Raw genomic sequence first — 12,210 nt, forward strand, 5'->3', positions numbered from 1 at the left:
CCGGTCTCCTCCGCAGTCACGATAGCAGCAGGGTCAGCCGGTGTTTCATGATTTGCAATCGGCAGGCCCGTTCTCCCTCAAGGCCCGACTGCACATACTGGCGCGCGGCCTCCACAATACTCAGCAGGTGCTCCGCAGCCACCCACCTGTGCGCGGCCTGTCACCCAGCAATGTGTGGCCTCGGAGGTCTCAGGGCAGCAACCGCTGGGAGCTCACAGCACATCGGTCCGGTCGTGGAGGGTCACCGCCAGCGTCTCGTGGCGGCTGCGATTTTCTCCCAAGACGCCGTCAGAGTGTAGCAGAGCTTAAAAGCACTCGTGTGGTGAGATAAAGATGTACAAACTCTGTTCAAAGAGTATCGGTGGGCCTCACAGCACCGAGCAGACGCCTTAGATGCAGCAGTTATTAGGCAGATAATTGTCGCTCAGCCGGGCAGAGCCTCACTGGGGTGCATCCATCTTGCAGTGTGCCCTCTAGCTCCCCCCAAGATATGCAAGACTTAAAAGTCCTGACTTTTAGATACAGTGCACCTTGCCCTGTGGGTTATACAGGGCCGACCTTGGGAGTGCCTTACATGTATCAAAAGGGAAGGCTTCGGCCTGACAAGAGGTTTATCTTGCCAGGTCGAAGTGGCAGTATAAAGTGCACATACAGGCTCTGCAATGGCAGGCCTGAGCCATGGTCAGAGGGCTACTTAAGTGGCTGGCACAATGAGTGCTGAAGGCTCACTAGTAGCATTTTATTTACGAGCCCTGGATTATATAGTGCACTTTACTAGGGGCTTATAAGAAAATGAAACATGCTAATTAGGGGCGAGCCATGTTTAGGGGAGACAGCACAAGCACTTTAGCACTGGTTAACAGTGGTAAGGTGAACAGAATCCTAAAGTCAGCAAAAACAAGCTGAGAAAATAGAGGGAACCAATCAAAGAGTTGGAGAAAGACCACCCTAAGGGGGTCAGGTCTAATAATATGGTTAATAGTTTTATTTACCAAAATGTACATAAAGGCCCCATCCTTCTTTGACGTACCAGTACTAACCAAACAGTGATGGAAGGGAGTGTCATGTACATGCTTATACTGTATTATATTCTAAACTCTACCACCATGACTGCTCCTCCTCTGTAACTAGAAAGTGCTTGTCAAGTGCCCAAATGCAGTACCCTTACTATTATACCTCCAACTGGATAGCATTGATGGGCTTAAGGCTGGTGCAATGATAGCACTAAATACTGTAAGTAGCTGCCATATGCTTTTGCAATACATTCACAAAATCATTACCTAATGAGGCCGTTTTACAAGTGATGTTTTTTAAAACAGGTCTTTCAGCTGTACAAGGCATATTATTATTTGTGAAGACCCCAAAAAATCACTACGTAAGCAAGCACTCAAATCACAGACATCTACAAAGTTACAATGTCACTTATAAACTAGAATACAGTAACTTTGAAGTGTAGACCGAAAACAAATCACCATTTATATGGGCAGCTGAAGTGGGGCAAACTAAATAGTTGGTGCCTAAAGTTAATTAAAAAACAATAGGTGCACTTTAAACATGCTTTGTCACTGAAGAGAAAGCAACACATTTTAGGTGGGCACAGGATTTGTGCAGTCACTTAAAGTGAAGCAGCCAAAGACTATCATGCTCTGACCCATTACACCATGGTGTATGCTGTGGTGGACGGAAGCAAAATGCAAACAATTTAACAGATCAATGGATAAAGCATCTTGCGTATTGAACATTGTGGCCCCACTTACAAGGATTAAATTTAAGCCCAGGGCAGCACCTTGGTTTACAGAACAACTAAAAACAGAACCACTTTCCTGTAGGATAGCCGAACGAAAATGGAGGAGAAGTAAAAGTACTGCAGACAGTAAAACGTATAAACTTACTCATTGTAGCTACTTGGCGAATATTAAACAGGCAGAAAAATCCTTTCTTATAAATAGGATTTAAAAGGCGAGCAACTCAAATAAAGAACTTTACAAAATATTAAAGGAAATCACCGCCCCCTCCACACAGCCATGCGCTGTAGTGACACAAGACTGGGTAGATTCCCTTTCCACATGTTTTGAGGAAAAAGGTCATTGCAATCCATAATTCCTTCCCGCACTATGACATTAACAAAGCAAAGAATCCTCAAAACGATATTGAGGACACTCCCCCTGTGTTAGAAGAGTTCTCCATGTTTACCTCAGAGGAAGTGATAACTGCCCTGGCTAAAACTAAATCAGGTTCTGTAGTAGACCCGGCTCCACCACGTTTCTTCACAACCATTGCCCCATTACTAGTTAGAAATCTTACTGACCTATTTAACATGTCACTTGCACAATCAGCAGTCCCAGTCATATGGAAAGCTGCTAGGGGCAGGCCTATTTATTTATTTTTTTAAATTGACGGCTGACCCCAAGTAATTACCGGCCCATATCGCTGCTCCCTTACTTTGGAAAAGTGCTTGAGTCGCTAATTAACAAGCAACTCACCATACATCTAGAGAAGCATGGACTACTGGATCCTTCACAGTCCGGCTTTAGGGCTGCACATAGCAGCGAAACAACACTGGTAGAAGTCGTGGATAACATCAGACTAGCCCTGGACAACGGGCAGTCAGCCATGCTGATCTTGCTGGACTTGTCAGCAGCCTTTGACACCATCTCCCACAGCTTTTTTAAGCAACGGCTCAGAGAGGTGGGTGTCGGAGGTAGAGCTCTAAAGTGGCCTTGCGATTACCTGACGGACCGGACCACTACTGTTCAGATCGGAAATATGGTCTCTCATAGCCGACCAGTAAAGATGAGAGTTCCACAGGGCTCCACCTTAAGCCCTATGCTCTTTAATCTTTATGTGGCACCGTTGGCTAAGGTGGTCGGAACCTATGGTTATGATGTAGTGTCATACGCTGATGACACTCTGCTTCTGATCACCCTAGGACCCGACCCCATTGAAACTAAGCGCCGCTTCAAAAACTGCATGATCCATATAGATGACTGGATGAGTGCCAATCATCTACAACAACATGGGAGCAAGACAGAGGTCATTTTTTTTGGTAAGGCACAGGAAGTTTGGTCAGAGGACTGGTGGCCTCTCAAACTAGGTCCCTGTCCATCACCAAAAACAGTAGTGCGACATTTGGGTGTGTTTATTGATAACCAACTAGCAACGAAAAATCACGGTGATCACCTAATAGGTACTTGCTACGGAATTATGCGCAGGTTAAGAAAAATCTTCCAGTGGATCCCAATCGATTCAAGGAAGGCACTGATTCAAGGCTTGATCATAGGATGTATTGACTATGGTAATGCCTTGCTGGCTTCAATCAATGAAGAACTCTTTTCCAAGCTACAAGTCCGGCAGAAGACAGCAGCCAGACTGGTTTTGAATCATCCTTCCAGGGCTCCATCAGCCTCTAGCCTGAAGCACCTCCATTGGCTCCCCATAAGGAAACGTACTCGTTTCAAAATCCTAGGTCTAGCACATAAAACTATGCACGGAAATGACCCAGCTATTTGACTAAAAAGCTTAGCTGGTATAGGCCAAAGAGGATACTCAGATCTAACACTAAATCCTTTCTTACTTCACTTAAAGTGCGCACCGCACAAAATGGCGGGAGACCGTTTTCCTTTCTTGCCCTCACTCTCTGGAACAAACTTCCATCCCATCTGCTCTCTATCACAGACCATAACCGATTTCGCAGAGAATTACAAACATGGTTGTTTGATCACTAGTACCTTCCCATCTCTTTCAGCAGGATCTGGAGTCGTGCGCTAGCACCATGAGACCCTAGGGTGAGATGTGCGCTCAATAAAAATACCTGACTTGACTTGCGTATGGTTGACTTTTTTTTTTAATTCTTTATTTTTTTATTTTTTACAAACAGTATAGTGAAACCTAAAAGTGTCTTAAAGGACAGACCTAAACATTATTAATGATACACAAAGCGTGGTTGTAGAAAGTCTACACATCTTCAGATTTCTGAATCTGTTCTAGGAGCTTGATAGGGTTATGGAGGACAGAAGTAGTATCACACCGAAGAGTAGTATGAAGGACCCAGAGCACTAAATATCATACACAATTTAACTTTGTTGGGCTATGGAATTGAGGTTGGGTAATGCTGGGAGAAGGGAGTTGATATATATATATATATATATATATATTTTCCACAAATCCTGGTGACTCTCCTCATGCGGCGAGAAAAAACTTAGCATAATAGAGGCCATGGCACTGGTGTTTTTTCTCGCCGCATGAGGAGCGTCGCCAGGATTTGTGGAATTTTTGGGGTTGGCTACCCCGCCGTGTGCCCGCCGTTAAAAGTTGGCAAGTTGTGGGTGGGCTAATTTAACTTTGTTGGGGATATGGAAATAAGGTTTGGTAATGCTGGGAGAAGGGAGAGTTTGGAGTTCTAATACACACCCAGACAAACCACCCCAACAACTTGCCATTTGTACCTAGTACTAGGAGGTATTTATATGCATTACCCAACCTCAATTCCATATCCCCAACAAAGTTACATTGTGTATGATATTTAGTGCTCAGGGTCCCTCATACTACTTTTTAGTGCGATACTACTTCTGTCCTCCATTTCTCCATTTATATACACACACACACACACACACACACACATATATATTTGTCACTGAAAAAAACAAAGCTTACAGGGATGTTATAGTTGGGGTCAGATTTTACTCGTATAAAACCAGTGAAATTTGGCAGTTATAGTTACCCAGGCCAACTATAACTTACATCCCCACAATGCACTGCTTAGGATCTCACATATTACATCACTCATGACCCAGTCACGCAGATCTGCCTCATATCTTGCAGTGGTGCAATCTCCAAAACTAAATAAACCACACTTTTAACCTTTCAACACATCATAAGCACAGAACTTTCAACTTATAGCCCCTGACATGCATGCACGTTTGTTCACATGTCCTTCTTGGGTTCTGAAAGGCATTCTTCTAAAATCCACTATCGGAATCAGACACCTATGTAATGGTCAACCACACATAACCAAGGGGTGAATTTAGCTGCATACACCCCAGACAATGTGTTGTGTGTGTTTCATTTTTACCACTCCTCCACAAACCTATGTGGTTCAGCGGAGAACACCATTATGCCACATGATGTGCCAGAGAGGGACTATCATGTAAGAAAGGCTCGGGATTATCCCCGAGAAGGCCTCAACTAAGGGATGACAGTAAATTAGAGATCAATTACATGTTTGGGTTGACCTTGAGGAATGGCCTATACTCGGGCCCAGTCACGTGCATACATGCATGCTCGAACAGGTAGGCAGGTATTTGCAGACAAAAGCAGCCTGCATCGCAACACAGTCTCGACGCCACAAGACCCAGACACCTGACCCCTATCCCAACATTTCCTATGCAATCCCTTAGAAAAATACCAGCTACCACAGCTCGGCCTGGTATCCCAGAGGGTGTCTAAATCTACTGCTAGCAGCTGTTCTGCAAGCGATAGGGGCAGAGACAGAGAGAACATACGGATATGTTGCTGCGTGTGCCTGGAGGTTTGGTGGCCAGTGGGAGGCAAGGTGCTAAGTGAGCAGAGAGCTTCCAGCAGCAGATGTGAAAGGGTAGCTGTCTGACTCCTACACTCATTGGATGACTGCTTCACCCAGTTAATTAAGGAAGAAGAGGGCTGACCCAAAGAGTTTTGTTTGGGCTAATGGTACAGGGATGCAGCACTATTAATTCCGATAAACGAGTTGCCCTTGCATTTTGATATACTGTGCATGTGGATGCGACTCCCACCACCACACCTGCAGTCTATGTCTATTACATAACCCAGATGATCGTCCGAACATTACGCAGACTGTCAGCTCTGCTGCAAACAATAGTGACTGTAAAAATTAGCAGGTCTCCAACCACCACTCACAGGAGGATTACCAGATGCCCCCCTGCTCAATTCACTATTTTCAACTTGATCAACTGAAGTTAACATGTACTACAACCAAATGTTAGGTTAATGGAAATCCCTGGTTGGGAGTATGCTGTTCCTGGTGACCTTCGCCACCAGTGGAGCAGCCTCATCCAGGGAAAATGTTCAACAATAAAACCTCAAAAAAGAAAACACATTAATCAGGAGAACAAATTATAAGGTTTATATTCGCAAGGCAGTCCTGTGGGGGCGCACATCCTGTTCTCAAGGTTGTATCTATCGCACCAATAGCGTTTTAAGAAAGAAGCAAATAAACACAGAGGGTAATAGTGCATAAAACAATACAGCACTGGATCCATAAATCTAAGGAGTGCAGATTGCACGGACATGAAGACACCACTAAACATGGATGTCAGATCAAAGAACTAATCAAAGTAGTGCTTACTTGCAGAGCCTCTTTAGTTATTCAGGGTAAAACAACGACTACAGCTTTATTTTTCATATACGTCCCCATGAGGCTGGGTAAGATTACTGTGCACTATAAAGCAGCAGGATTTCTATCATTCTGCTGATGAAGATAAACACCAAAGGAGCACTTCAAAACACTTACTCTGGAAGAAGCTTGTAATTTTCAAAATCAATTTCCGGTAGAAATGTATCACATTCAAACTCTTTTAAGATCCTGGTCACGAAAAGCCGCTGTTGATGCGATTTCGCCATTAGCTCCTGTAAGAAAGTAAAAAATAAATAAAATATATAGTGAATTAGTGCTTCAGTTATAAAAAGTACAATTTTTCAAACCGATAATAATGAAAACATGCACCATGTATATATTTTGGTTACAAAACGCAGTGGACTGTTTTTTCATTTTATCTTGCAATATTTAAAAAGGTAATGATTTTTATTCTGCGACCATTCTTTATAAAAAATATATAAAGTAGATGACTGCAAAATTAGTGATGGGCGGGTAAACGCTGCGCTCTGCTTGGCGAGTGGAGTTCGCTTGGAGTTTTGGAAAAACTCCGCGCTCCGCGTATCGGAAAAACTCCACGCAGAGTGGAGTATTGGAAAAATTCCACCAACCACCACATGATGGTGATTTTCCTCACGGCTCGCCAACGGTAAGTTGGTGAGCGCGAGTCAGGAAATCAAGTATTAGACCGCCTCCTGGCAAGATCTCTCAATGCGAGCGGTTAAGGCATGTCGTTACCTCTCATGCTGAGAAAGCTGCTGCTCGCGATAAGAAAGCGTCTGCTCGAGTAAAAAACTACTCAAGCTGCAGAAATCAGCAGCACCCTCTGGCGCTCCGCATGGTGCCGTTCACGCTGATTTTACAGCGCAGGACAAGCTCCCAGCGCTAAAACTCAGTACAACGTATCACAACTCCACTGCTCGCGGCTGCGAGTTCCGCCCACCCCTGTGCAAAACCAGAGAAGACAACTGGTTTTCTTTACTTTGCCATACAGCTCAAGTCACTCGCATCTGTGTGGATAGTGAGAATAAGCAAGGCCCATGTAAATCTTCACGAAGATGATGCTTAGAACAGGCTTAGCACATGCCATACCTCCCTCACAAAAATGGTCAATGATAAAACGCCAAGGACAGAGTACTGGTGAAAGAAACAGAGTTCAGATCCTATTTTAGGAAGTGTTAGTCAAATAAAATGCACTGAAATACAAAATGGAAATTAATAATATGCAAATGAAATTGTAGTAAGCACACTTTCACAAACATGTTTTCTACTCAAATCAATTAAGTATACTCTCAAAGTTAGTTAGAGCGACAGTGCAACTGTCCTGAACTGTAGTTCAAAAATAAAATGCAAGGACATAGAATATAAGAAGCCAGATACAGTAGTTTCTTGTAATGATTCAAACACAACCAGTTAGAGCAACAGCACAGTAATTTCCGTTTGTAAAGGTTGCACTCAACATTTTAAACATAATGTAGTCGTTCTGAACTGACTGACTACCGCATCATCAGTAAGATGTTCAATAAATGAGACAAGTAAGAAGTCAAAACTCCGTCATCTTATAGTAGGGGTTTAAACTTCCATACACATTTAAAAATAAGATATGAACTAAACAATATGGAAATCTTTGAAATTAAAAATTGTTTCAGTAGTTAACCAAGTCCCAGGGAAACGTGGGCTAGCAGCAATTAATAAATAGACTAGGGGACATGTACTTTTCACTATTAGGATGGGTTTGTTGTTAATTTACACAGTGCCCCAAAATTGGAAGGTTAGAGTAAGATTTGGGAACCCACCAATTTAGGATTTTTGGGTGCTACACAACGTAGGTTAATGGAGAGCCTAATACGAACCTTGGGTTTAATTCTGCTGGGAATTTTTATGCATCTACCTATAAATGTCAAACTTTTTCGAAATATCAGTAAGGTTAAAACTCTTCCTCCCTACAGACAGACACACACCTCTCTATAATCAATAAAACAAAAACTGTACCCTTTAGTGTAAGACAGAACCAGTACAACTCATTATCCACCAAATTCGCCATAGGTATTTTTGTGGTGCTTGAACTTTGACATGGCAATTTACAAGAAAGCTTTCACCCTAGACAACCAAAGGGGGAACTGATATTAGGAGTTGATGGACAGAAATAAAAATACCTAAACAAATGGAATTTTTAGTTTTTGCTTCAACAAAAACACATTTATTTTTTCATAATAAAACAGGTGAAGCACAAGAGAGGTCAAGGCAATAGCAGTACAAGTATACCAACAAACGAGGAAAGGAAGTCCAATGGTAAACCACAACTGAGTTAAAAAGGAAAGATAACAAGCTGTAAGAGAATGTTAATGGTGAAACAGGGAGAGGTGGAACGGGCAAAGAGGTGAATCTCCGATGGAAAAGATGAAAGGAGAGCAGGATGACATGCTCTTCCTCCAACAAAACTCCAATAGCTGCCTACCCTGCCTTCCAACATTATGATGTTATGTATTATGGTTTAGGTCCTCTGAATTTTAGGCCTTTTATTTTACATCAAACGAAACAGATCCACCATAAAGATAGGCTTAAACTGAGAGCATGAGAGAAATTGTCTATTTAAGCTGTTCTCAGTCCACACCGGGATGTGATATGGGGAGGCTTGAGGAAGGAATGGCACACCAGAAGAGGACATTCACACTTTAAGAGCCAAGAAAGTCCCAAATAAGAAATTGCTGATAATGTATGTAAAGGAGTATACATTCCCAAACAATGATTCAGAAACATTAGCCCCTTCGCTGCTGCGGACATTCCGCTGCAGCGCTGGGGGGGGCAGGGGGGCAGCGCGGTGGGCCTGTGCTCATGACGGAGCCGCTCCGTCATGAGCCACGGTTGAACTGTGCTCATGACGGAACGGTTCCGTCATGACTCCGCCCATTTGCGTTGTCCCCCCGCACAGGCGGGGAAACAGCGCCGCGTAGGCGGAGCGGCCGCCAACGGTCGTGTCATGACGGAACCGTTCCGTCATGAGCACACGGCAACCGTGGCTCATGACGGAACGGTTCCGTCATGAGCGGGGAAGGGGTTAAAGGTGCAATAAGAACAACTTCAAACATTAACTAATAACTTACCTTTCAATAATGCACTTACTTGTGGATAATCTATACAACTGCTGATTCCTCGTGTTTTCAACCACCCCCACCTCCCCGACGAGGTACCAGACTGGGCTTTTAACTTCTCCTAGCAATTGCTCCCTTGTGCCGTTGATAGATAAGTAACATCACGCTCCATGGTGGCCTCACAAAACCTCCAGAATTAACAGCACGCAGAGCTGTATATAGGATTTTTCTTGGCCAAGGTATAGCATGTTTTAACACACAAGATGATCCACCTAGGCAAGGTTAGCTTCTCAACAGTCTTTCCCTTCTAAGCACTGGCAAAGACAATAAAAAGCTGGTCATTCACCCACTGATCCTTAGCGCGCTCGATGTAAAAGCTAAGGTCTCTTGTTTGGGTCCAAAATCTTTCACTTAGAGGGTTGCAGCACAAAAAAAAAAAAAAAAAAAAAAAAAACACCACAGCGAGAAGAGTGATGGACTGTCCCACATGAAAGGGTGACATCACAGGGCATGGCTTGCACAACCTAGATAGGGGACACACTCTAGAGAGGGTCCGCTGTGAAGCCCCATTCACCTGCCCTATATCCTGCGTACCACCCGTCATCAGTGATTTACTCTCAGATTACCACCCTCTCTACCTTATCTGTCATCGATGGAGCAGTTTCTTCCTCCCCACGATGTCGCAGCAGCTGGCTGTGAGTGGAGACACCATCACCCTGCTATACCGGGCGCAGTGACTCAAGGCTTCAAATGGCACTGCCCCTCGTGCAGGGACCTTGAGGTGCAGACGTGTTCTGCATCCGTGTGCACTTTACACCCTTCTGCAGCTCGTGCCAGAGTTTCCCCAATAAGCGTTCGGTAGGCGGCATGGAGGACTACTACTGAGGGGCCAACTCTCACAACGACGAGATTGGCGGCTGCACAAGACCCCAGTAATTCCTATGTATATCGGGGGCTTTATACCAGTCGGTGTCCAATGCCAACCCCAACGACATTGGTTCCTTCCGCTTCACTGGCCAGACCAATGGACGCAACTTGATGACCCCATTACACTCTGAAATACAAGAAGCAATATGTGCCCTAGCCACAGGCTAGGCCTGCCTGCTGAGTACTACAAAGCTTATGCTCCACTCTTTGCTCCTCACTTACACACCGTATGAAGAGACCCTATCAACCTCATGCCTCCCTCCTCAAGCCAGACAGAGATCCTTCTGCACTGGGCTTGTACAGACCCTTGGCTCTGCTCAATATGGGTTTTAAAGTGCTGGCAAAAATCCTGGTGAAGCGGCCAGCATCCCTAATCCTTGCAATGGTCCACCCGGACCAGAACGGGTTTTTAACGCCCATAACGCCTCTCTAAACCCATGGCGTTTCTTTCGTGTTCTGAAGTACTCTCCGCATCAGTGGTCTAGAGCCGGCTGTCTGGTACTGGACGTAGAGAAGGCCTTTGACTCCCTGGAGTGTGCCTTCCTGTTTGAATTACTGCTGCGCTAGGGTATTGGGAATCGTTCTCTTCGATTGGTTAAATTGCTATACACTCTACCACTAGCCAGGATCAAAACAGGCTCCCTTATCTTGGAGCCAGTACACATAAGGAAAGGCACCAGTCAGGGATGCCTGCTCTCCCCACTATTCTTCTCCCTGGCAATAGAGCCATTTGCAATTGCCCTTCGGGAGCAGGGCGAGGACTGGGGCATTCCCCTGGGTTTTGGAATCCACTCCTGCTCTTTTATACAGACATGCTCCTTTACCTCAGAGATGTGCACTCGATTCCCACCACGGTTGCTCCAACCCTCAATCACTTTGCTAATCTCTCTGGCTTGAAGGTAAACTGGGCTCAATTTTGCCTGTTCCCATTCACACCTGCCAAACCCGGGCTTTACTTTAAATGTGGTACCAATGACTTGGCAACCCAGTACATTCCGGTTCCTAGGCGTCAAGGTTTATCAGTCATCAACGGACCTATTTGATGGCAATCTCACATGTGCTGCCACATCCTTAAGAGCTCAGATGGCCTTTTGGGGAACACTACCACTATTAATGGCGGTGCGAATAGCCCTCCTTATGATGGTTGTCTTCCCCCACCTTCTTTAATATTTTGCTAATCTCCCTCTTTATGTCCCAACCCAATTTTTTTGTTCCTTCAAGAAACTAATGCGGTAATTCGTCTGGAACAAATATCGCTGAAGGGTAGCAATTTCAAAGCTTTACTTGCCCACATACCTGGGCTGGCCCGCTTTGCCAAGCCTTGAACAGTACCACCTTGCTTCCCAACTCCAATGGGTGGCTAAAGGGCTGGTGGGCTTGCCGCTGGCCGATAATGCCACAACACTGCTCATCTGGAACTTACCCAGCACTCTTCAATTGTTCCTCCCTTGCAAGAAAAACTGACCAGCTGCTTCTAGGAGTGGCATACTGCTGCTTTCGCCAATTTCTTTACCTCATACGATCATTGATTCCCTATGCACCGGTAATGGTCCTGCTCAGTACGCCTAGGGAACACAATATCACTTAGTTTGCGGAACTAGCCACCTGGCATGCAGCAGGCCTTCATACCAAAGGGCACCTTTACCGCCACTGTACCCGTCTCCCATATTAGTCCTTGATGGAGGACGATAGCTTGCACCATGGCCATTTCCTTTTATACAACTCACTGATCAAGACACTAGGGAACAAATGGGACGACATGGCACAAGAACACCTGACAAACCTTACTATACAGTATCTTCATGTGATGGGACCAGGTAG

General features: G+C 44.8%; 1 protein-coding gene across 2 annotated transcripts in view; it reads right to left on the bottom strand.

Annotated features, from left to right (window-relative positions):
- DHFR (dihydrofolate reductase) overlaps positions 1 to 12,210 on the bottom strand; it is a 296,698-nt gene that overhangs the window by 32,783 nt on the left and 251,705 nt on the right. For both annotated transcript variants that reach the window (XM_085632404.1, XM_085632405.1), the window contains exon 5: positions 6,509 to 6,624. In XM_085632404.1, coding sequence (XP_085488530.1) covers positions 6,509 to 6,624 — 116 coding nt within the window. The remainder of the gene's footprint in view (positions 1 to 6,508; positions 6,625 to 12,210) is intronic.

The sequence above is a fragment of the Triturus cristatus genome, chromosome 2_1, assembly GCF_964204655.1.
Source record: "Triturus cristatus chromosome 2_1, aTriCri1.1, whole genome shotgun sequence".
NCBI lineage: Eukaryota > Metazoa > Chordata > Amphibia > Caudata > Salamandridae > Triturus > Triturus cristatus.